Source organism: Cariama cristata, unplaced genomic scaffold (genome assembly GCF_000690535.1).
Source record: "Cariama cristata isolate BGI_N322 unplaced genomic scaffold, ASM69053v1 scaffold10141, whole genome shotgun sequence".
Taxonomy (NCBI): domain Eukaryota; kingdom Metazoa; phylum Chordata; class Aves; order Cariamiformes; family Cariamidae; genus Cariama; species Cariama cristata.
In genome coordinates this window covers 20,661-47,693 of record NW_009601006.1, presented here as the reverse complement: position 1 = coordinate 47,693, position 27,033 = coordinate 20,661, and the positions used below count along the sequence as shown (strand labels likewise).

The window sequence follows — 27,033 nt, the reverse complement described above, 5'->3', positions numbered from 1 at the left end:
CTGCAGTGGAGTTGAGCACATTTCAAAGCAATCTCTTCTTTACTCCAGTTGTTGGCAGTTCCATGATGTAAGGGAGGCCAAGGGGAAGGAATTTCCCTCTGCAGAAGTGCAGAAAAGTCAATAAATTATTCTTCTCTCTTAGTAAAGGCAAATCAGAAAATGTGCTCTTCACGTTGAATATAATCATGGTGCCGGTACCTACGAAAGAAAAGTCTTGAACAGACTGACAGCATTCTCTGTTACACTGGCCTGTCAAAAGGGTTTGATCGTGCTGAGAGGTACTGAATCCTGCTGACTCATTTTTGCAGATGGTTCATTAGATCCTCGCAGGAATAAACCTCTGAGAAGGAAGTAGGCTGAACAGTCCTGAGGACAAACTCAGAGGAACAGGAACATCTGGTTTTATAAATAAAAACAAATCCTGAAAAAAAAAAAATGGGTAAACTCTAGTGCTGGACAGTGTTTGTGGATTGTATTTGGAAGAGGCTTCTATTTCCTAAGTACCTTAAGTCCTGCCAAAGCAACGACACTTTGTGGACAAAATGTAGGAGCTGGGTCCGGAGCACATGGAGAGTCGCAGCACCTGCCGGGCTGCTCAAGCCACATACACAAAGTAAGGGACATGGGGTTTTTTTTTCCTAACCCCTCTGTGCTCAGACCTCTGAAAAATGCATCCTCTCCTCAGCTCACAGGTCAGGAGTGATGGCAGCTGATGTTTGTGAGGCTTGACAGAGAAGCCCAGGAGGAAATTAATTGTTACTTCTTTCCTCCTAGCAGGGAGGGAAGGAAGTAAAATTCTTGTCCTTACATGGAAAAATGGAAATAGGAGAAAGTAACTGCTTATTTTATGACTGCAGCCAACTGAATGAAAAACTGTCATGCATTTAACATTGTCATAATCTATATTCCCAAGAAATCCAGATGAATGTTAGAAGGGCATCCTTTACACTGACAATTCCCAACTTCTGAGTGACTTTGCCACTCCCAAGATCTTTTAGCAATGCTCCCATCTTATACACAAGTAAGGGATGCTTCCCTTTGCTACTAAATTAAAAGACAAATGATGAAGAAATGTTGCACTCTGTTCAAACTGCAAAGACAAAGCAAAAAACCCTCACCCAAATATGTGCTAGTACAAGAGGACAATTTAATGACAGCAGCTCTCATTTGCTGAGAAATAAGAGAGAGAAAGGACCGGACAATGACAAGTATTTTATTTACACAGGTCATGAGACATGTCACTTGAGTGATCTGTTCTTGTCAGGCAGTCCTTAATTAGAAAATTCCTCGAGAGAGCTCCTGCTCCCACTAGGTGCTTATTAAAACCTAAAGACAAAGGGAGTTGGTAGAAAAGCCCGAGGAATGGACAGAGAACTCAGGTTACACTGGAAGGCAGGAGTCAGCTGCTGCTAGCATAGGGAGAGGCACTCAGGATGGGATACTGGATTTTGAAAGAAAAACTCTCAGTGCTGTTATTAGTGAGTATTTTTAGCATTAAAAAAATCTAATTGGATATATATAAATATTTTAAGCTTGTTTAAAAGACATTTTATGGTTTGCTTACAGTAATACTCCCAAGCTTAATGTAAAACTTGCTATAAAATATTCAGCAGCCTTTTTATAACTAGTCTTAAAAACAATTTAAAGTCTTACTGTTTTATTTTTAATTATTTTTAAGTCTGTGTACTTTAGTCCTCAGATAAAGGGAACAGGGGTTTGCAATTGTAATTGAAATTATATTCTGAATTATTTTCAGAGGCTTTGGTGAATTGGGTATGTGAGGCAGAGAAAGGAATTTCCCCAGCTCCTAACTCCCTCCATTTCTGGAATTCTTTACTTTTAGCTTTTATTGCCTTTTTAGAGACCAGGCTATGCCCTGTGTTTAAGATCAAGTTTACGATCACACAGTAAATATCATCTATGTCCTCTACTGGGTATGTGGGGATAGGACTGTAATCCTGCATTTGCTAAAAGATAGCCTCATTCTAGCAGACATTTGCGATTTCTGTCATTTGTGATCAAGAACAGCATTGCACACTGATTTTGAAGTATCTCTCAGATACTTTTAGAACTATAACCATAACCAGTATTGTATGCACTAAAAAAACATTGTAAGTATCACTAATCTGTAGCCTGTCTGCTTGTAGCTGGTGTGGCTGGGACTGAATTTCTATTTGTTTATTGATACCTTCCACTGGTATGAAGATGAAGATGCTTACATTTATACACGGATTATGCTGGGAGTAAGTACGAGTTTGATTGTTAAAGCGCTCCACAAGAAGAAAGTATGCGTAGTCTGATTTTATTTACATCGTTCTTAATAGTATTTTTGATGCTTCAACAGTAATTTTCCCATATAAGAGTATTATGTTAATGCAGTATTTTCTTTATTTTGCTTTTTCTATACCAAGCTTGTAATTTATTTTATTTATACTGTTATATGTACAGTCAACCCTGGCTTGGGCAAGAGCTTCTGCAACATGCCTTAATTTTAACTGCATGCTAATCCTGTTACCAGTCAGTAGAAACCTTATTTCATTCTTAAGAGGAGCAAGCATTGTAAGTACCATTTCTCAACTAGCCATCTTATCCTCCCTTTTTTATTTCCATACTTCAGCAGTATTATTCATATCAAACATTTTCCAAGGAATTTTAATTTTTGATAGAGAAGTCTGTAGACTATTGCCTTGTTATTACCATTTAAACTGTCAGTATTCATGACTGAAGAGAAATAAATGGCTTGTTTAACACAGTGCTCTAAATGCAACACTGATTTTGGCAGCCGCTGCATAGCATGGTGTCATGAAGAGAAAAGTGAGAAGCTACAAAAAAGGGACGTAATAATGCAACTTGGCTAAATGGAGAAAATATGTATCCATCATGTGTATCCTGTGTAGCTGCAAAGTGAAAACTGGAGGGTGAAAATGTACAGATAAAAGTGTCATAAGGATAATAAGGAACACGTTTAAACCCTTCTGTCTGAGCGGCCACCATTCAGGACTTCCTTTCCCGTAAACATGTGTTTTTGTAATGGAGTGGTCATCTGCTCAGAGAAATTTACATTAACTTCAGTATCACTCATAGGAATTACTTAAGGCTTTAACTCTACTAGCTATAGCTTCAACTCGCAGTGAATTATTATACTCCGAGCAATTCCAATACCACATGTTTGGGTAAAAAAATTGCTGACCACTTCATGACTCCAAGAACAACAGGAATTTAGAAATCATAACATTAATTTATTTTATTGTAAGCTGGTTCTTATTTCAGTTCTGCCTTTTTTTTTTCTTCAGAGTTAGAGTAATGTTTCAAGCAGTCTTTAGGCTGGGAATCAACACTGTTTTCTAATTGTTTGAGTCCACGAGCTGAGCATTTTTTTAAAAAAAAGCCTTGTTGGACTTCTGAATCAGTTTGTGAATTTACACAAAATATAAGCATGCCCACTTAGATGATGAGTAGGAACTCAGAGAACTGGAACTCTTCTCACAGATAATCAGTATTTTGCTCTCCTGGACAATATTCGGCTCTTGAGGAGCATGGTACAGAGCAACTTGACTGACTCCAGCATGGTCAGCAGCAGCCTGGATCCAGTGCCTCTCCAAGGAGGTGCTGTGTCTTGGCATCGCACCCCACGGCACTCCAGATTTTTGGAAGATATATTAGCTGGGAAACAATATGGAGAAATGCCAGGATCTTTGGCATGGCACCGTGCCGGGTCACGCGAGCAATCCAGACACCCACAACACCATTTAGAGACTGCATTAGGGCCGTGAGGGCTGTCTGGGTTCCAGCCAAATGTGTTAGTTTTGGCTCACCGCAGCCCGCCCCGGCCGCAGGCTGGCTCTGAGCAGAGGCACCCAGCTGGCCACCATCAAGTGCTTCCAACAATGGGAAGATGGCTCAGTAACACATAAGCGTGCAGCCACCTGAGGTCTAGACAGCCTCACTCTCCTAGGGTAAGCATTTCATGAAAGCAGAAAAAATATTTTCATGGTAATCCAGCTTTGCCAGCAGTTCAGCTGTGTTCATGCAGCTAAACCTGAGCTTGCAAAGCAGGTGGCCCAGCTTAGTGACCTTATACCAGCAAATGAGTTAATCACCAGCCCAGATAAACCACTCACAAATCACAGCTAAATGTAGCAGAGTTTTATAAAACCTGTTTTTGAGTCCTTACATAGGCTGAATAGTTTAAGAAATCCTGGAGTGTCACTGTGCCAAAACCAGTTACCTGAGCGCTCAAGCTAGGGTTAACCCAAAACTTCCACTGAATTCCTTCAACATTCCATATTTAAATGTACTGAAATTCTCTCTTCTCCTCTCCAAAATGTGAGTTGTAAATAATAACAAGAATGATATAAAACAAGTTCTGCTTTTCTGCCAAGTGCTGTGGAGGGGCACTGAGGAGACAGCTTGACAAAAACATCGCATTTCACAAGATGGTTGCCTATGGAATTGCTGTAAATGCAAGTAAGATTTTTTTTTTTTGCTTCTTTGCCTTTGAACTGTTTTGAATTTCACAGTGATTCTGTCTAATGCTGTAATCCCCATCAGCTCTGAGATGTGCTATTTTAGTGCAATCATTTGGTAACTGCAGCTTTACATAGGTGTAGGAGTCCCATCTGATTAACCATTTGTAACCTTCCTTGCTTGAGAAAAGTTTGACTGTTAAGTCAATAAACTTTCTACCTGGCTAGTAACTACTAGTTGCCATTTAATTAATACGACCAACTTGTGTGTTCTTCACATTTCATGTAAATAATTTTAATTAAATCCCTGAGGGTAGATGCTTGGGGAGATGACATAGCATTACAGTTTGATTTCCTAAGGAAATGGTGCTTACAAGTCACACCACTCATCTGTCCACTGCTACACCTTATTCAATAATTTTTCAACCAATAAATATAATCTGAATTTGAGACAAGCTGCTGTCTCAAAAACATTAAATTCCTAAATATTTTTTTTTAATAGATGATGGGTACAGGGAACTAATTTCCCCCTTGAGGGAAAAACTGCATCTTGAGGTCCAAAGTTAACTGTTCTGCTGGTCCTAGTGACTTACTGAGCTATAGGTGTCCATTCACCTGGAAAGAGAACATGTCACCTTCCCATTCCCCAGGTGGTTAAAGGACCTGGAGAAGACTGAAGCTTGTAGGAATTCAGAGGACACGAGGAGAACAGGAGATAGCATGGAGAAGAGGGACATGTAGAGAAGAAAGAATGAAAGGCAATATGAGGAAGGGTGTAAGCACATAGAGATGGGGAGGTATCTGGGGCAGATAGTTCTCTTAGAAAATGTGAAGGAGACACAAGACTTAATAAGGGTTACTTGCAAGCATAAGACATTGCAGGGTAACAGTTCTACCCCCAGGCTGTCAGGGTGGATCCTGGTCCCAATATTTTTTTTCAGTCTACATGAGGGAGCCGCTTCTGCGAGTGTAGGCTGTTAATGTTCCCATGCAGTGAGAAAAGAATACGAAGTCAGGACTTACATCAGGAATCAATAGCTAAAATTTGTCCTTTGTACGTAGTGTTAGAGAATTCAGAGGGGAAGGCTGGGGGATGAGAATGTGCATCTTATAGTGTATTATGATGATTCACTTATCTGTCATGTCCATTCATTTATCAGAGTTCAGTTTCAGCACAAAGCAGATTCCTACAGAATGCAACATTGCTTCTTTAATTAACAAATCAACCCAGGAATGTAAATTAACCAACTTCTACTTGGTGTATAATTTGTCATGCTCCAAAAAGAAAGCAAAACTGCACAGTCAAACCTTTTATGTTTTTGGTTCTGACATTCATATAGAAATGTTTGCTAGTGCATTAAGGTGGACAGTTTGGGAAGTGCAAGTCTATCAGAAAAGTGATTACTTTATGGCTTCAGTAATTCCAAGGAAAAAGACACAGGAGCTGATGTGAAATGACAGAAAGAACCATTATTTAATTCTGTCACTCTCTAGGGAGAAAATGAGGGTTGGGTTGTTATTTGGGTTGGGTTTTTTCCTGGAATATAAAATGGACAAATAGTTGATGAGATATTTGAGGAAGAAAAAAAAAATACAGGGAAGTCTAATGAACAAAGCATGACAACTTACGAACTCATCCTTCCCTAACAGACAAGTGAGAAACAACGATCATATTTGAGAAAACACTACATCACTGTATAGTCAGACTTGGGTAAAGAATGGCCAGAAACTCAGTTGCCTGAAATGAAATTCCAGATTCATTAAAAAAAATACAATCTACAGCACATATTGTAACAGAAAAGCAACGTTTCAGAGTAAAGAGGTACCCACAAGTATATTGAGTCCCTTTTTAGAAAATCTAACAGTGTTAAAATGATGTGTAAATAAATGCCATTTTCCTCTCAACTGACACATTATTTATCCAAGTACTACCTATATTGCCTTCTGTTACACAAAAGCATAGTCAACTCCTATTAGTCTATGGCAATTTAGTAATTCTTAGTTAAATGAATGTTCTCCCCTCTATGATCAATAGCCTTAATGTGGCAGCAAGAAGTTAAACCAATTGGAAGATCAGATCAGTAAGCTTAGCCTCACAATATAAAATTGTAGACTCCTTTATTATTAAAGCAACATGTATTCATCTCAGCTTGCCAGGTAGTGTTATTCCAGCATATTTATTTAATAACGCGCTAAAAATAGTCAGTGCAACACTAATATTGTCTGGCTTCTAACAGGCAGCCAGCTCAGCTGAGGTGTGCGTGGCCTTGGAAAAAGTACATCTGTACCTTTAATTTTTCATCAACTCTAATACAAATTCAAGAGCAGTCTTTAATTGGTCAGGTCATAAAGGGATATAATTAGAGACTAGTGGAAGAGGGAAGTTGGAGGAAAGAGAGAGAGTAAACAATGCTATCTATAATCAAGGGCATCATTGAAAATTCAGTAAAGGGAATTCTGCTTAGTTTGGCTTCCTGCGTTCTGCATGCCTGTCTGTGATAAGAGCTGTCTGGGAGTTATTCACCCACTCATAAATCTTCCTTACAGAACTGTAACTCTGCTAGAATAAAATCATAGTTTCAGGCACTCTCAGCTTGAGCAGTGCAAATCATTCTAGGCTTTCTAATGCAAAAGAGACTTTTCAGTTGAGAGGCGGTTGTCTGAAACCTAAAGATATGTACAAGACATAGTAAATAACTTTTTGTACAACTCCTCTCCCTTACTGTATTGTTTTTACCCTCATAAGAAAGTACATTCATACATTTTCTAAAGTGAGGAGTGTGTGTGGGGATTTATTTTTTTTTTTTTACTTTGGCATATGGTGCATATTTTGAAGAACAAACTGCTTCTTGTGTTGTTTTGATGTTTGCAGTATTTTCTTTATTTTGCTTTACATAGATATATTGTTCCAACAGTCTTTGAATTATGATATGAGGGGATTTTTTTTTTTTTTTTTTACTTTGGCATATGGTGCATATTTTGAAGAACAAACTGCTTCTTGTGTTGTTTTGATGTTTGCAGAAAGGTTATATAGATATATTGTTCCAACAGTCTTTGAATTATGATATGAATAAAGCTTAAGCAATTAAGGGAAAGCAGGGAAAGGACAGTGAGGTTCTTTGTAGTTAGGCTGTTTGAAATGGTGGTTCCTGCTCCTTAAAAATCCCAGCAGTGTGACTTTCTTTAAAAATATGCAAAATGCAGACAGAAGTATAGTGATGCCAGGGGTGTCTGGCTTCTGACAAGTACTAAAAAATCTATAGTTAAAAATACTAGAAAACCTTTCCATTTGCAACCACATTTTGGTAGTGGTGGCCATATGAAGGGCTTTGGTGATCTGAGTAACATTTTTGTGTAAGTGATGAAGTTTTCAGGGAAGTAGATGCTTGTCTTCAAAAGAGGTTTAGCTGATATTTCAGTCTTGAACTTCCAGAAATTACAGAAAATCAAATTTCCATTAAACTGCATTTTTTTTTCAGTCAGATTGTTTAAATCCAGACTTAGTGCAAGTACGAGGAAGGAAACTACATTAAATTAAAGATTATAACCTTCCAGCTAGGATAAAAAATGGTCCAAGTCATGTTCTTCTTTGATGTTTATAAACATTCTTAAAAAAAAAAAATCTAATGTAAGTATGTGTGTGGTCACTATTACCTTAATTTTTACATAACCTGCGCTTTTTCGGTTCACAAAGACAGCATGAAGCTGAATTAAGGGTTGTCTGTAACTAGAAAAGGCACAAGGCAGTGGGTGGCAGAAGAACCCAAGCTTGGCCAGGGGCAGAATTCCCCAGGCCTGGGTTAGCCGCTTGCAAAGACGTTCTTTTCACTGTGGGCAGAAAGGTCAGGATTTGACCCTTTGATTTTATCATGATGGGTTGGTTAACCAAAACATTTAACTGCTAGCAGCAAGCTCCAATTTGATTATTATCCTGTACAGGCATGCAGAAAAAGAGAGAGTGAAATCTTGTCCTTAGATAAACACATGCAACTTCTGTTTAGTTCAATGAGAGTTGTGCATGCTTCACTGAAGGCACAATTGGCTGAATAAAACTAGCTAAATTGACCAGACTTTCAAGATAATTTAATTACATCTCTTTGTATTTAAGAATATGTAGAGTAAACACCATGCTCTAATAGCAACCCCTTTTCCTCCCTCCCTCCTTCCAATAAAACCTTTCATTTGATCTCAGAGGTGGACTAGATAGAACATCTCAGGGTCAAATACAAATTAATGTATGTTAAGTGCTTCAGAGGTTCCAGATGTTGTTAAGAACAACAGTCAAAATCCTTCAGTCTTCATGTACAGTTATAAAAAACCCCTTTGTTTAAAAGATTGCATGATTTATTCTATACTTTATATTTGGTCATGCAGAATGAGGAAAAAAATTAACAGAAAATCCTGAGATGCAGTACCTTAAACTTTGCCTCCGTGGTTAACTTATCTAAGTGGTGCAAGGGAAAAAAAACCCAACTGTTGGAAGCTCAGTTTTCAGAAATCTGCATATTAATTTTGGAATTGCTTAGTAAATTCTATACACTGCAGATGCAAAGACCTTCAGAAAATGCACTTTAGGGATGTAAAATATTTTAGCTAATGGCAATGTATCCAGTGCCAGACATTTTAGTTTGCTACAACTACTGTACATTAAATGAACCACACTGAAAATGGAATTAGATCTTTGCATTACTTACCGTCCAGCTATAATTTATTTTTAGATTGTATCATTTTTTCCTAGCAGCACACAAAAAACCATCAGAAGTATTAATCTGATAACACTCTAGGCAATATTTAAGATTATGGGAGACTCAGGTAAACCAACATATTCAGTACATTATTAGTTTGAATGTTCGTATGATACACTGGAAAATTATACTCTGTACATTAACAGCTACCACAGAATAGCTTGCAGGAAAAAAACTCTCCTATTCATTCTGGAAGTCTTCTACACTTGTAATGTCTTCTATCTGTTAGATGAAAGCTGGAGGGAGTGTCACCCAGAAGGGAAGCCGTGGTAAATCCCAAAGAAGAAGGTATGATGATGTTTCCATTGACAGTAACACTTCGAGTAAAGCACAACAATATGCCGATGGACAAAACAGTGTCCTTTAATAGCCTGTAGAAAAAAGGTTAGGTTGCAGAAAGCAGATCTCTTCTTCCAGGGAAAAGTTGCAACATGGCTACTCTTCATTAAACCTTAGGCTCGAGACCTTCTTGGGAAGCTATATCTATTCAACCCAGGTTTTTTTCCTTTCAAGACTAGAAATACTCTGTTAGGAAACGTGGACCTCTGTCTGGAAGAAATTACCGCCTCGTTTCACTCTCAACACTCGGCGTATGCCAGATAGCATGACATTTCCCGTCACTGCTGACATGATCAGAATTTGTACAAATCATGTGCAACGCTGCACTTTGAGGAAAGTGCAAGATTTTGTAGCCTTCTAAACAACAGAAATGTCATCATTTCACGTGAAGACTTCACAATCTGCAGTATTGCTTTTTAAAAAAATCTGTGTGTTTTGAAGGTGAATAAAATAAAGTGTGTTATGCTATGAACACGAATTCAAACCTCCACTCCTATTCGATGTTGCTATTTTAAGTGAGCAAGGATAGTCCAAAACCTGCCGTTTATATGCTGCAGGGAACCCTTGGTAAAACAACACTATGGATCACTAAAACTCACGTGGTCACAAGGCTATGGTGACTATGACGTCATACCGGAGTTATCCTGCAGGTATAGAGGTCAATAGGTCCAAGTACCATTACTGGTTGCACCAGCAATCACTAGCAGTTGCTAAGCTCTAACTGCTTCGTAGAAGTCCACTTGGAGATTCATTGTCAGGGCTTTCCATCCTTTGAAAGTTTTCTCTCCACTTTCCCTTAGTTTCATACCAGGCTACATGCAGCGTGTAACTCCATAACCTACCGCAGGCAGCAGTCCGTTACCCCGCACTCCCGTCCTCCGAGTGAGCTCTTTCAGATGTCAGAGAAATCAGGTCCTCATCAAGCAATGACTTGGTTCCCTTCCAGCTGGATCTGATAACATCCTTACCAGGCCAAAACATCTGTTCTGAAAGGAACCCCTTGCAGGAACAGTTCCACCTCTTCCCACTCAGCACTTAAAAGTTCTGTTACACTTAAATACATAAACAGTGTTTATATACTGCTTATACATCAGTTGTACGCTGGGGAACAGATTGCCACAGCCCCCACACAGCTGCCACCTAAACCCTGCAGCTCAGAGCCTCTCAAGTTTTTCGGTTTTGACAGTCTGAATCCACACATCTCACTCGCTGCTTGTGGTCTAGCATAACCTTCCTTCCACAGAGTAATCGTCCTTCCATCATCCCAGCCTTGCGAGGTGCTGGGAGCACCCTCTCATGTGCAGGCTCTGGGGATGCTGGCCAGGTTGTTTCAGATGCAACACCTAATCCGCAACAGTGTACGCAGGACATGCCGGGTCACCCAGTCCAATACCCTCTAATGCTCACAGTCACGTCATATATGCTATTTCATAAAATGACCAACCTTCAACCGAAAGCTGCTTAGATTGCTTGATCCCATTATCTCGTTTATTGAAAGGTTATTTCAGAGTCTCATTCCTTTGATGGCTTGAATCTGTCTTCTAATTTCCAGGCTCATTTTATCTCTGTGCAGTTCATACCCATTTGGATTCAGTCTCCATTCTGCTGAAGCTATTCCAGCTTGTATAAATAATTTATTATTCATGGGGCCAAAGATTCAGAAAAAATGGGAGCTTGATTTTGCAGTTTGGGTGCTCAGGATATTAACTTGGGATGCCTTTGTCAATAAATATTTGATTATTTTTATTAAGGGTTTCATCAGGAGACAGCTCACAAAAAAACAACCAGTCAGTCCAGTGACTAGGACATATGATTTGGTTTAAAGCCCTACTTTAAATTTAATGTAACGAGGATTTAAAAAGAGGTCTTTCATCTCCCAGTGAGTATCTAAGCATGGGGCAATGAGGTGAAGCGGGTGTTAGGGAGTGGCGGGGGGGAGTCCCTAAGCTAAGATTATGTTTTGAATGAAGTAAAACCTGACAGTCACCCAACCACAGCACATCTACTGCTCTAGAAGGATCACCTCAGAAGGACAGAGTGAATACAACCTCTCCCCAGCCCGGACCAATTGTCTAACCTACTGTTGGGGGGACGAGTGCAACCTTCTACCTTTTTGCACCGGCTGCTTTAAGTACTTCCATGGCCAGCACCCTGCCTTAACTCATATTCCCATGGCCACAGCTCTCCCAGCAGCTGCAGAGGAGCCGGACTGCGGCACGCGGAGTGAGAGAGCTCACCAAGTGGATAGGCACCAAAAAGACTTCGCGATACCAAAGTCCTTATGCATTTCATTCCATGTTTTCATCTCTGATTACACAGTGAATAGCACAGATAGACATTACTTTTGTGCAAATAGTTACAATTTAAAAAAGGAAAAAAAAAAAAAAGAAACAAGAGGAAACAGGAAAGAAGAAAGAAGGAAGAAGAGAGAAGAAGAAAAAAGAAAAAAAAGAAGAAAAATTAAAAGGAAAAAATAATCTTCTTTTGAGAGAATACTGTTCAGGGAAGCAGATCATGTTTGATTTACTACAAATACTGCCTTTTAGAAAGGCTTTTTAAATGGTCAGGGGCAGGAACAGATACACACTGAAGGAGAGATGATAACGGGAAGCTAATTACAAAACCTAGAAATAGCATATCCTAATAGCTCTACTGTAAACATATAATTGTTTTTCATTGTCATTTTTTCATCCTTTGGCATTTAATGTTTTGCATTAATCACAACTTTCCTGTAATGGATTTGAGAATCTCTCATATTGAAAATTGAATCTCTGCACCTAGCATGACTACAACTTTATCTGTGTTACCCAATAATAAAACAAAGTTCTTCCTTTTTCCCTCTTGTGAAATTACCATCTTTGCACTCAGGAAAAGAATTGCAGGGGAGTTCTTTCAGTCCAAACGTTTTTCTAAACTGACCATTTGATAATACATTTTGGAAGCAGGCCAGAAGTAGAGGTGATATATGATGTTCAGGGCAAATCAGATCTAACACTGTGATTCAGAATTCCCCCTTAAAATCACAATTCCTGTGGCTTCCCCAGGCTTCACCTGCATAAAGTAATGCTATAGCTACTTGTTAATAGGGGACAGATTTTGGATGCACCTCTTAAGTATCCCTGGTGCAAGTTGCAAACTGGTCTATGCCTAAAGCAGACAAGTTAGTGTCCTGCATAGCAATATTAGACCATGGCACATCCTAGCATATTAATAAAAAAACAGGGATTTTAACCAGTTTGCCTCGTTTTGAACAATTTAAAATCAGAAGCAAACACCTTTATATCCTCTCTCGAGAGGTTGTCCCTTGATGACACTGAGGACTGCAGGGCATTTGACCTTAAACATGGGAGGTGACCCTGGAGCTCTTCCTCTTCTCTCCCGTGTGAAGCAGTTACTTTGTATTAGACATGAATTTGATAAAATTTTCTCTTTATTGTCAGCTTAACTCATGCAAAGCTCTCAACGTATGCCCAAGCTTTTCAAATAGTTCATAGTCTGCTTAACGAAGTTCCTTCTGGCACTGTGGACACGTACAAGTGTGTCTGTAATTTCACACCACTCTTTCTCCTATGCAGCCATCCATATTGTTGCCCACTTGATCAACATCGAGCGGTATCATACCAGTCAGTCGAAGGAAGCCGGGGAGTTACGGAATAAACTTTCTGGCCTTGGCAAGAGCCCCAACGAAAGCTACTTGAACCCAATCAGGACCTATGAAACAGTAAGCTGTCACTTTTTGGTTTTCCTCATCTAAAAAGTTTTCCTCTGTGGATTCTATTGTTGGTAAAACTGTATTTCAAAGCCTTTTAACCAGAGCGAGAAGGTGCTGCCAAAGGTTAACCTCAATTTCAGCTGAAAACACTCACTCAGAGCTGCAATTTTCAGGTTACTAAGCTCAAAGAAATGTCTACAGTATTTTAATTAGTTTGTCAGGAGACAGTTGGGGGTGGGGGTGGGATAAGGAGTACTATGAATAGCAGACAATGAAATGAACTTGCAAAGAATTTTTAAAAACGAAACTAAACTATCAATATATGGAACAAACACAACCTCTTTCCAGAAAGAAAAAAAAAAAAAACAAAAACCAAAACACCAGTATCGCATAACAACATTTCTTTCACAGTTCCTATTTGTCTCTCCCCATGGTTGCGCAGTATCTTCCCAATCTGGGGGCTGATTGTGCCCTGCTCCACGTTGACTGTGGCTGCCTGGGGAAAAGCACGTGCAAAACCACCCCGAGGATTCCAGCATGTAGGAGTCAGTGCACTGGGAAGCTAGAGCCGGTGTGTACTCTTCAGAGACAAGTGGGACTATGAGCACCTCAGCCCTGCAAATAAATGGTTCTGCTTGCTTTGGGGAAGAAAAGTTACTGTGTCTCCTGTCCACTTCCTTGGCTATCTCAAAACAGCATGGGTAGAGAAGTTATTCTTTATAACACTCATAAAGAAAAACAGATCCTTTCTGCCATGCATGCATGTAAAACATGCAAAAAATAATCGGCTTTTTTCCTTATTCCATCATACTATACGTCACGTAGATGTTCTCTGTTTACTTATGTGCACTCTTGTATACTCCTGTATGCCCCAGGGTTGAAATGGCCCTGGTGAGACTCCCACACACATTGTTTCTCCTCTCTAGAAATTTCCCAGATAGCTAGCACACAATAAAGGCTGCATGAACATGGTGTGGGGCTCTTTCAGTCAGCGGTGTGCTCCACTGAAACGAGAAACAAAGCGAGGTGATGGCCGGACAACCATCAGCAGGATTCAATAGTACTTTCCACTCACAAGGCAATTTGTCCTATTTTTTTCTCAGTTCCTTTCCAGTTTAGATAATGTGAGTCTTGCATCTTTCCAAACAAACAAGTAAATGATTCTCAAGTTTGAAGAAAACCAAGCAAAAGAATGGTCTCAATGGTGTGAACACCAAAGTCTTGATGTTAGTGTTGACAAAGTAGTTAGGTTTATCAGAACAGGACAGCAAGCACAGACTAAGCCGCCCAGACTTTCTGCACACCCGGTGCCCACTCTCACCACATGCACCTGAGATGTTCTCCAGGAACGGAACAGAGCTCACAGCTCTGAACATGAACCTACTAACTTTCAGCATGCATTTTTTTCTCCACTAAGCCTTCCCACGGTGATATAATTGTGAAGTAGGCCTCTAATTAACATTAAGATCCTAAATACCCTTGAGGAGGAAGGCTAGCATTTTCTGAGATCCTTTCCTAGATTTCTCACAGTAATATGCCCCACAATTATCAGACTAGATTTTACTCTAATCTCTAATATTTATATTTCTTTTATCACCCACTTACATCTCAGTAGCTACACTCAGAATTAATAAGTGATGAAGGAAAGCAAATAACAGATTTCTTCTAACTTCAGAGAAAAAAGTTCTGAAAGCAACAGTTCAGGTGTTCTTTTCAGTTTCATCCTACCCCTGGCGTAGGAATGCACTAAGTGTCTTTGACATTTTTTCCCTGTTTCATCTCAACATTCAAACTAGCCACTGTAATGGAAATGTTCAAAATATCTCCTAGATCAATCCTGTTAATATGTAATAGGATCCGAACACACTCTTCACAGGCACCAATTTGAAAATGTACTGTGTGCTGTCAAGTGTGAACATTTGAAAGAATGATTTTACTGTAAAATTGACTGTAAAAATGGCATTGTGGAATTTTATCACCTCTAGGATTTCCATATCAAATGAGTGCACTTTACAAGTACAGTATAGGCTTTTTTTTTTCCTACTATATTAAGCTGTAGAACCAACTCAGGATCCAGAAGGCACGCTGAGGGCCTTCATTCCTGCACATCAGCACCAGGAAAACAGATATATATGCTTTGTAGGCCAAATGGGGACTTCATTTACACTCTGCTGGCATATTCAGCTTGAGTCTCATCTTGCGTGTGAGATTTTTACTGCTGTTCTTCACCATTTGCACTTTATAACTGAGATCAGCATCTGACCCTTGCGTTCAAAATACATCTTCATTCTCACTTCAGTTTATTTTGGTGAGTTTAGACAGATGTAACAGACCTGTGCCGATGTCTCTCAGTCATGAACAAGAAGAAACTTCTTCAAGCCCAGCATATTAATGATTCATCACTGACAAGCATAAAAATGCAAATACAAATAAATCTTTTAAAAAATAAACGCAAGTATTATCCAATGTATCTCCAGGTAAATGTAAGGAACATGTACATGAGATATGCTGTTTAGGTAAATGAGAGCACGCCATTTTTATACAGCATTTCAGGGCTGCTGAAAACCCACAAACTTTGAAGTAAATTAAGCGCAAAAGAGCCACACACCTTTATGGTTGCAGGTGTCTTAGCATCTCACTTTATCACCCTCATATGAATAAGCTGTTTTCTAGTGCTGTTTTGCTTATTACATCTCTAGATTTAATCTTCTCATTTCTCTAATCATTTTCCTTTTTTTCTGAGACACTTTTACATAAGCAAAATAGATAAAAGTACTAATGAGACTGTCTAATTTCCTCCTTTCGATTCCTGGAACAAGTAAGTGGCAACAAACATTTACACATCTGTCTGGGATAAGCCTGAGTGGAAAATAGGGATGTTTTTCCATGCTCTTCTGTGGTAAAATGGAGGCTTGCCCTGTCTCCATGTCTTGTTCTGGTTTTAGACCTATGCTGAAAATATCTATCTTAGATTTTGGCTTCATATGTAAAAGCAGCAACAGTAACAATAGTAACAGTAACAGAAATAGTAATAAAAATAACAATTATAACAACAACTACTAATAGTAATACTAACACAAATACTAATATTAATATTAATAATGTATTCTTATTCTAGAGCACAACAGGAGAGGTACTAAGCACCATAGCTGGAGTAACTGGAGTTGTGATAACTGTGGCTTTAATTCTGATCATGACTTCATCCACCGAGCTCATCAGAAAGGCATGCTATGAGGTGTTCTGGTACACCCATCACCTCTTTGTGGTCTTCTTTATTGGACTAATAATCCATGGTATGGGGTAAGTGTCTGCATAAACTACATGGGGTATATGTACCCAGTTTGAGATGAAATATGATCCAAATCTATAATCCTGTGCTTTTCTATTAACAAACTGCTGGGATCTTTGCTTGGAGACAGATTGCAAAATGAAAGCATTTTGAAATTCAAACACACCACCTTCTGAGAACTGAAAGTGTGGTTTAGTTTTTTTTCAACCTCTCTTATACCATCTTACAACCTGCACCTTATTGATGCATCAGGCCAAATGAACTGTCTTCCCTGAGAACTGGGAACATTGCAGATTAGGAATCAGAGCTTTGTGAGTTCATATTAATACAGGATAGACCTTATGCTCATAGCTCTTGTAAGGGATTTTGTGAGAGAGCTTGTACAAGTTGACGAGCTTTCAGCACGTCAGCTACCCGGTGGTGAACGTCCCTGTGCCCATTCTCCTCTACATCCATATATGTAAAGTGGTTTTGGAACCCCAAACTTCCTCACCACAGAGAAACAAGCACTACACCATGAACCAGGTTTAAATGACTACAGTAACAAAACCCGCAAGTTTATGACTAGCCCAGTCAGGTGGTATTTATGGAGAGGGATGACTGCCAGATTGTCTCCCTCAGCACAAGAGGAAGATACACGTCTGCTGATACACGGCTCCAGTTCACATACTGAAGGACAGCAGGGTCTGAGGAGCTTCCCTGAGAAGCTCAGGGGCTGATAAAACCCTGTTGATGCAGAGTGAGAGCAAAAGGGTGCCTACTACTGAAAACACTCCCACCTTGTTTCCAGCTCCATTGACATCTTCTGCTTCTTCTCCCTTGTGTGCTTTCCCCCATTTCCTTTTCTCTTTTCTTCACAATCGTGTTAATATGACCCTACAGCAGTGCGCCTACACTCATAGTTTAATTCAGATGGGGAGTGCAGTTTTGATGCAAATCTTGTGGTCCTCCTCACCTCCTATGTTTCGGTTCATACCACAACACAACCCTGGGCTGCATAACACAGTGTTTTGGGATAAAACTACACTGACAGGAATGCATCTCTGTGTGCCAAGCACTAAGAAGTGATCCGTTCACAGGATCAAACCAGACTTAGTCCTAAGCCTTAGGTGTACGGTGCTTAGATCCTCCACAAAGACTGCGTTGCTCCATCAAATTTACTATCGAGCATACACATGGCCTCGAGCTGTTGTAAAGCTTTTCAGATCTAAGGAAAGAGTCACTCAGGGTTATCATAATAGCCTTTATATGTTCATTTCGTAAAACATTCAGATGGTATCGCCCACCACTGAGGGACATAGAGACCACTACTCTTCGACACCGAGGAACTTCCTAGCCCACAGCAGAGTGAGCGTCTGCCTGTTCCCTGGAGGTACACGGCACCACCACGGGGCAGGGAACAGGCCAGTACAATGTTTCATGGCGTGTTACTTTCTCACCTCTTTCCTTGCAATTTGAGAGCTGCCACATTCAGTTTGGCTTTGAATGTGAATGTGAAATAGCATTCAATAAGCACGATGCTTGCTCCAGGCTGGGAGTGCGGTGCCACAGAGCAGTCCCCTCCTGCCCCAGCACATCCCCACCACTGCCTCATGTAGGAAAAAGAGGCAAAACTCAGGGTTTCATTCACTTCCCACCTCTTTCTCCTTCCCAGGAGACTGAACAAAACTCACTCCAGCCTACTTCCTTTTCTGTCTTTCTGTCTGAACTGGTGGCAGCCGATGACGCTGCCATGTAGAAGAAGCCAGCACTTCTTATCTCCTTGTTCCTGATTAGAGTAGTGGGCAGGACAGGCTAACGTAGAGTCAAAGTAAGTATGGAAGGGAAAATTCAGAGAAACAATATGAAACAAACAGGGTTTCCCCATAAAAACCTTCCTTCTCTACCCATAAACAACACCAGCTGAAACCCATTTAAACTGAGCAGTCAAGATTGATATGTTTGGGAAAATTCACATCATTAACATTCTCTGAAGTAAAGAAGCTAGAATTTAATATGTTTAGAGAGTACACATCTAATTACGGTCCTCCAACTTTATTTGCAGCTTTTAAAAATGCATTTAGAAAGCAGCAAAGGAAAGAAAAGCTCTGTCACCATTAAATTTTATTATTTTTCTAAACAATACCAGATGCTCATATACAGAGGAGGTCAAAGTGTCTGTTCCAAAGAACTTGGAAATCCTTCTAATTTTGCCACTAACAGCAAGGAAAGGTAATTTGAAGAGAGCAGAATAGGGTCGAAATGGCCAGTTCTTGAACTTTCAGTTCTCTCCAAATTTGCATTCAACTACTCATGCAAAACCTACAGATGCACAGAAACCCTGCAAAGATGCATCTCACTGAAGAACATTTTTGTTTTAAGTCAGCTTGTCCGAGGTCAGACACCTCAGAGTCTGCTGCTTCACAATGCCACTTACTGCAAGGATCACTACTTGGAATGGGAGAATGCCACTCAGTGCCCTTTGCCGCAGTTTTCTGGCAACAAACCTGTGGTAAGAGTGATATTTGTCTTCTGTTTTTAACTTAATGTTCTTCCTTGGGAGGCCAAATGTCTTAGGTAGTAGCGTATCCTAGGAGTATATCCTAGTGACTGGCTTTTCGCGTCATTTTTAGATAGTTTCCTGTTTCTGCTCCATGAGCTTTCCCTGTGCTTTAAGATAGTGATCTCGACCGCCTCTATAATCAGTATAGACAAGTACAGATGAAGAGCAATGTATAAAATTTTGGTGTCATTAACAAATTGCCTTTAGTTAGGCAACACTCCCTTTGAAGGGTATGGATTTCAGAATTGTACTTAATTTAAATCTGTTGTGTACGTTCATTTTTAATTCTTCAGTATCACCAATATCCTTGATGTGTTCATTGCACAAACATAGCCTCCAAGTGAAAACCTTATGAGGGTACAGCTACAGAAAATACAATGGAACAGTAAAGCTAGGGATGCAAATTAATATTATTATTTTAACTAATAGTACTTTAATATGTATAGTCTAAACACCAAGGGAGAATAAGTTGGAGATAAAATTATGTCCTTGCTTTGGGGCACATGCTTCACATTGTCCAGCCTTGATGTCTTAAGTTAGGTAAAAAGGAGAGAATTTGAAACAATGAATTATGAAAGGGAAAGGCAAAAGGCAGGAAAAATGTCCCACGGAAGGGTGGTTTTGCTGCAACAAGATTGCAACTCCACAGGGGGTAATTAAGTAGCAGACTTGTACAGTATGTCAGATGTCTAGCATCCAAACAAAATCATTTAACATTTACAGCTCAAGATTTAGCTTGCTCATATGCAAGTTTTTGTTATTTTTTCCAAAAAGGGAAAGCATACCAAAGGAAATCCTAAAGTAAAGGAGAAAAATTAGCATTCGGTATCTTGTAGCTCTTTTAATGGCTGACATAGATTTTTCTTAAACTAAACTGTTGTTAGCCACTATCCAACCCGCATATTAATGAGAAAATGAATGCCTCTCTCAAAATTTCAGCTACAATGTCGCCATAAAAATCAATACACGGCTACACACCATGAATACAGACACAAGCCCGCTTCCAACAGCATGTCTTGACATTCATTATCATAAAGCTAACCGGATAGAACTTCCACTTCTCCGTGTTAAACCTATTTTGCCACACTTTCCTGCATACCCAAGGCCATACTTGCAAAGTCACATTACTTTAAATGAATTGTGATAATACCATATGGCATATAGATCATCTATAAGAACCGCGCTTTGCTGGATGGCTAATGTGCTATGGTGTGATAGCTGCTAGACACCGCAGATAGATAGCACAAATTCATTCAGAGGCTAAAAAGCCGTGGCCAGGCTTGCACAGCACGGGGCGGAGGGGACAGCCTTCAGCCACCACCACCCCAGCTCCGTTCATTCTCATTACAGAAGGAAACACCACTTGGGCAAGAATACTGATTAGCCAGCCAGGAGTCATGTCCATCCTTCCTGGTGGATGCCCTCTTGTCCCAACCCAGCCAAAAGATATTTTGGATTGAATGCTCAGTTGCACTGGAGCGATGGCACATTTGAAATCTCAGCTGAGCTCTCGTGCAGGGTAGCCTGCAACCTTAACATTCCTGTCACGTGCTTTTATTTACAGGTAGCACAAATGGAAGGGAGGAAAAACAGGTCTCATCATTATTGTGGCTTGATATATGCAAATATATTCAAGACGTGAGATTACCCACTGTGCAGAGACACCTGTAGTATTTAGGGACAACGGATGTGTCGAGTTTCTGCTTTAACTGAGAATCTTCTGGCTTACACTGGTTCCTTCCCATTATTAAATTATGCATTTTTTTTAATTTAATTTTCAAGACTTAACCTTGGGAAATTGCCACTCCATCCTTTTAGCACTTTCTAAGGAAGCCACATAATTTTATGGCTTGCTTCTCATAAAAGATGCTTTATAACCCCCATTTCCCAGCTTGTGGAGCAAAGTCAATGTTTCAGCAAGTAAAGCTACTCTTCAGAGATTTTAAAAGCCACATGATTGTGGAGTCTTCAGTTTGCTAGAATGAGCCATGTAATTAACAAAACTGGAAATAAACCAGTATCTCTTCTAGATTTTTTTTTTTTTTAAAATCATGAAGATTCAATTACATCTAATTATCCCAGCTATCACTGCAACTCGGTGAAATCATCAGCTAGTATACTTCAATAGCCAAGTATCTTTGATTGTTGTAGTGATCAGTACATACAATTAGCAAGTACAAGCACAGCAATCATCTACAATACTTTAAGCATGACCTGCTTAGTATCCTAGATCAAAAAAACACCTTTATTGATACAGAGCCGATTAATGGATTAAATAGAAATGTACCCCATTCCTCTAACTGAATATTTGGGACTTAATGTTTTCTCAGGCAGCATCAGAAAACTCACAGCTGACAACAACAGCTACCCCTAAGTGACCCTTCTGAAATATTTTAGACTTTGAAAAGCAAAAAAATAGTAAGGCTATGGGTAATATCATATAAATGTATGCATCTATACGTCTTCAGGTCCATTGACATCTATATGTAACACCTAAATTGATTAATCCTTTTGCCTTTCAGTAGGAAAAGATTTTAAAGGACTCTTCTTGGCCAGAATACAGATAGATATTAGCACCACTTTTGGAGTGCGTCTGTGAAGGAGTCCCATATGTCTGTTCCGCAAGAAAGCCAGAACTGCTACAGTAGCAACAGAAATACTCTCTTGAGAAAGGCAAACCAAAAATCACAACAGAGATATCAAATAATTTCATTTTAGGCTACCTGCTGATTTAAACCAGAAATGCAAACTATTTTTGTAGACATTCAAAGAAATGTTGTTTTTTAATATGCAACTTTCTACAGGCTTGGAAGTGGGTTTTAAGCCCTACAGTGTTGTACATCTGTGAAAGAACTGTTAGATTTTGGAGATTTCAACAGGAGGTGGTCATTACTAAGGTATGTAACGTAGCTCGCATGTCTGTGTAAAAAAAACATTACGTCGATTACTTTTTTTGTCTTTCATAGGTAACTTCTCTATACTATGATCTCTTTTTTTCACTCCTAGCTTCAGCAGCTCTTCCATCATCACCATGGTTTCAGCCAAGTATTGATTTTAGGTTTTGTTTTTATTCCAATGGCAAGTCCATAAGAATATTACAGATGGGACCAAACTTGATTAATGAAGTACCAGACTTTACCCCACCATAACACAAACATCTGCACAGAGCGTCTCTCTTTTTAATGAACTGAAACCCTGTTCCATGGCAGTAAATGCCAGAGATACCCTCGACTTCAGGAGGACACGGTTTTTACTTTCAAATCTGGAGGCTTCCGAGGAGATGAAGTGTTATATTATCGGTTAGCATAAATGGTCAAAGCTTCATTAATACCACTGTAACAATTTATCCCAGTTGTAAATATTTCTGTGTGCTAAGGGCCTATTTAAGTCACAGCAGAAGGGATGGGGAAAGCTGCTATTGAAGCAGCCGGGTCCACACGTATCAAGCCGACGATCAGAAACGGGCTTATCTTGTGTGTGGGGAAAAGCATGTCGGATAAGTCTTGCTGCTGATTTCACAGAGTGGCTGTGATCTGAGAATCTCAGTATACTATATGTGACATAAAACTGGCTGCTTATCGGAGATTACCTCTTAATAAAAGTGTATTAGAATTGAGCTCACTGGGCTTTTTTCTTCTTGCCAAACCAACAATAATCCCACACATGTTAATTGTGTTACATGAGAGTAAAACTGGGAAATTGTTCCAGTCTATTAAGGAATACTTTTGCATAGGTTTTACTAGGATGGAAAGTTGACAAAATGTTGAATTGTTACAGCCTTTCCTCTGCCTCTTACACTTCACAAAGCAAGGTGCCCCACAATACACGCTGTACGTGCTCTCAAGCTCTTGGGCAACAACAACACTGCAACATGCAGTTTAGGACGTCACCTACAAGACATTAAAAAATTACTGTGCATCCCAATTTGCATTGGCTTGTGGTTGAACTCGAGTAGAAATGATTGCAAAGTCACCTGTAACCTAATGGAAACAAACAGTTACTTTTCTGAAGGGAAATAAAACAGGTAATTTTATTATTGTTTAGGTGGTGGCACATTCCTCTGGAGTCCTTGAGCTTCACATGAAGAAACGTGGCTTTAAAATGGGACCTGGTCAATATATCTTTCTACAGTGCCCATCTATCTCACAGCTGGAGTGGCATCCTTTCACCCTCACCTCAGCTCCCGAGGAGGACTTCTTCAGCGTTCACATACGGGTCGTCGGGGATTGGACTGCAGCCCTCTTCAAGGCCTTTGGAGCAGAGGAAAAAGCTTTCAAGGAACTGTGGATGTTACCAAGGTTTGAATAACAAACAGTACATTTTAAAATGTTCATTCTACATTTTAAAATAAATGTTGACATTTTCACTTTAATTAATTTTGTATGTGTTCTTTACGATACAGTATTAGATCATGGTTCTGGATTCATAAATATGCCATTATGCTAAAAAAACCACAAATACAATCATGAACTTAGGCCAACACCTACCAAGAAGACGTGATGATTAATCTAAGATTTAAAGTTCATATCAATATCTATATCTCTGTCATTATCATCTAAATCTCTAACATCTATGTCTACACCTAAAGATATCAATTTTGACAGATAAATGCTTAAGAACTGAATCAAAATGACATTGGAAGCTATCTGCTAGCTTTGTGCTTATATGCTTATGCTCTGATGGCACCCATCACCTGCCATCCAAAATTCCAGCCTTTCCCTTTCAGTTACTTTGATATTTTGTGACCCCAGAAACTTTTGTCTGAACCTTACGTCTTTCCAGCAGTCTCCCTCAACTCTGTCTCCGGTTTCCAAACCCTGCTCCACTTTACAGAGGTTATTGGCATTCAAGTTCTGTATCTGTGACATCTTAATCCAAGCAAAAGGTTGATGCTTTGCTGTTGCAAGTCAGCAGGGCTCCGCTGAAGTTAATGGAGCCATCCTGACTTACACCACCTAAGCATCTGGCTCTATACGTAATGGATTCAAACCTTGTAGCTCCTTGCAGCCGTTAACAGTTTTTCAGCAAAGAAGAGCCTGGCACAGATCATTTCAATTCTGGTGGAGTGTGTAGGGCCTGAGACCAAAGGGACTATTTTCCCCCTGGAAAATTGCCTTTGATGAGAGAGTTTTAGTGAAACTGAACAGCAAAAGGCACTTGTTTAACTACATTTATACAATTTAATGGGACTTGGATGCTAAAGAACGTTCCCCTAAAAAGCTTATAGACATCACTAAGCTACAGAGGCATAGTAGAAGGTGGGGGCAGAGAAGAAAGTCTGGTCCAGTCCTTGCACTACATCAGTTAATAAGAATTAGAAATGAAAGCCATGCCTTTGTGAAAGGTAACTGGAATGAGAAGTATGCCGTTTCAGCAGAACTGAAGCAAAAATGTTCCAAAGTGATTGACAGCCAGTGTAAAGAATGAGAAAGAGGAAAATGTTATCAAACTTTGCTGGCCACAATGCAGGGTCGAAATTAACAGCACTGTCATATGTAAAAACTCTTCTTTTTAATCTTGTTAGGGTGCCTACTGCCATCATTCAGTTGCTTTCTTGCATTATATTAAAAAGAATATTTTAATAGTTAAGCTAGCAATAAAGCAAAAAACAAGTCTTTTTCACAGGTTTCAATATCTAAAGATAAACACTAAATTGGTGACTATATTAAAAAATAACTTATAGTAGAAACTGAGCAGAAGACAGAAGACATCTAGCAACTGAATGACAAGGTAAGGTTCTAAAAATAAAACATGCATATTGTAATTAATAAAAGAAGACTAAAATAAAATGTATGTGCATTTATAAAGGTAGTAAAGACAGTTAGTTTTGATTTCTAGCCAATTTGAGAGATAAGACCATAGAACAGACTATTCCTGTGAAAATAATCAAGTTCCATATTATGCCTCTTTGAGATTTTGTCTCACTTAATTGCTGTTTTAGCACACTGTCCCAAAATCTAACTTCCTTTACAGTCAGGAGTACTACACAGCCATGCTGATCAGCAAATGTTTACATTTTAAAAACAATACAAGAATCCATTAATGTCACTTCTCCAAAACTAAATACTTTCCCTGCCTTTCCCAAAGTATAATACTTCTTTCTAGTGAAATTGTGTAGATGTACACAAAGAACATGGACAATCCAAGCCATATCCAGGAACAGTCTGTAGCCCTATTTTCTACTCCTCCTTTGGCAAATCCAAATGTAATTTTTTTTGTCACTTTATTTACTATCTTCCTACCTTCCTCCACCCTCTCTAGATCAAATGAATGGGCTATACAGCTCAGTTTCTCCACTTTCTCCTCCCTACTCCCTTGTCTTTATATTCAGGTAAGCTCCCTAACCAAGGCGTTCAACCCAATGACGGGATCTCTGTCACCTGAGCATTTAGGAGCAGACTGACAAGACAAATGTCTGTAAGGAATGATTCAGAAATAATTGATCCTGTCTTGTACCACAGAGATAGATTAAAGAATCTCTTGAAATTCCTTCCAGATCAATTTTTTCTCAATCTCCTAACAATAATGAGAATTGCTCCCAAGCCCACATTGAACTACAGAGAAAGCTTACGCGAAAGCAGTTCTTTACATATATACCCTAAATTAACCATATTTTACAGGAATTTTTGAGTGCTCAAAAAGTACAGAGCTGGGCAATAATCTGAATAACAACACATATTAAAAAAAAAAAAAAAAAAAAAAAAAGAGAGATTATTTTGTTTATACCTGAGGCCAGATTTCCAAAAGTTATCCCTGAGTAGCTGTTTCATTTGCTACCGCACTTGCAGGACATTTGGAATATTGAAATAAAAGTGACAAGTACAAATGAAAGGGAAAATGTTTGCTAGGACTGCAGGTACACTTTAAGCAAGTAACAATAGGGTTTCAGATATGTCGTGTCCCTATATTTGTGTGTACCACTGCTTGGTGATCCCTCTTTCTTTTCCTGTTAAAACATTTCATTCTTCCTATGTCTGCACATTTGTTTGTAGTATTTAAGCTGAATTTTAAAGATGATTCATGCAATAAAGAGCACAAACCAACAGAAAACGTGAAAGAAGAAAAATCCTAATTTTTCCTAAGCACTGGGTGTTAGTGAAACCATCTTCCAGAGCACTTATGTTATTTAAAGACAGACTGGACAGAGAACTCCAAAGTACTGTGTGTATTTACATTCCATGTTGCTAGAAGAATGCATCTGATTATTTAATAATCTTTTTCATCTCTAATTTTGGCCAAAATTAATGCCTCAGCATCAGCAACATTGATTATAGGAGGTAGTTACATAAACAAGAGTTTCTCCTTACACATTTTGCCTTTATGTCAGATACTAAATACAGTATTATTGCCAAAAAATTATTTTTGAAATACTGTTTTTTCAGAAAGAGCTGAGAAAATAGTAGTTTCCTTGCATATGATTATCTCTTTCTTGCTTTCTCTTTTAGTACTTTAACACACATAGAGAACTTTTTCCAAATGATTAATATAATCTGTTCCTCTTTACTTTGATATATACAATATAGAAAATAAAGCTCTGAAACAGGATGCTTTTCAGTAATTTGTAATTAAATATGCAAATTTCACAGCTAAATTTGGACATGCAATTATATGACTAATCACATTTCAGAAAGCCAGAAAATTGCAATTGCATGCTTAAATAGATGGCCAGGCCCCAAAACCACATGGGTGCTCTTGTTCTCCCACTTCAGAAAAACCAGTTGCTTTGCTATTAAATGGCACCCACTGAAAATTAAATGTGTTTGTATGAGTAATTTGTGTGCCAGTTTAGATATGCCTTTTTTATTTTAACAGAAGTTCAATTTTGAATATATGTAGCCCAATAAATTTTAACCTTCTGTCATTTTCTGTGTTGCTGACCTTGGACTAAATGTCTTGTTGCTCTAGACTGGCTGTGGATGGTCCATACGGATCTGCAACCA

General features: G+C 39.1%; 1 protein-coding gene across 1 annotated transcript in view; it reads left to right on the top strand.

Annotated features, from left to right (window-relative positions):
• Window positions 1–1,433: 1,433 nt before the first annotated feature.
• Window positions 1,434–27,033, top strand: part of NOX3 (NADPH oxidase 3) — a 38,556-nt gene continuing 12,956 nt past the window's right edge. Inside the window, exons 1-10 of the mRNA XM_009710266.1 lie at window positions 1,434–1,478; window positions 2,148–2,243; window positions 2,449–2,559; window positions 4,383–4,467; window positions 13,126–13,271; window positions 16,381–16,562; window positions 18,913–19,042; window positions 21,898–21,990; window positions 23,138–23,391; window positions 26,999–27,026. Of these exons, the coding sequence (XP_009708568.1) occupies window positions 1,434–1,478; window positions 2,148–2,243; window positions 2,449–2,559; window positions 4,383–4,467; window positions 13,126–13,271; window positions 16,381–16,562; window positions 18,913–19,042; window positions 21,898–21,990; window positions 23,138–23,391; window positions 26,999–27,026 (1,170 nt within the window). The remainder of the gene's footprint in view (window positions 1,479–2,147; window positions 2,244–2,448; window positions 2,560–4,382; window positions 4,468–13,125; window positions 13,272–16,380; window positions 16,563–18,912; window positions 19,043–21,897; window positions 21,991–23,137; window positions 23,392–26,998; window positions 27,027–27,033) is intronic.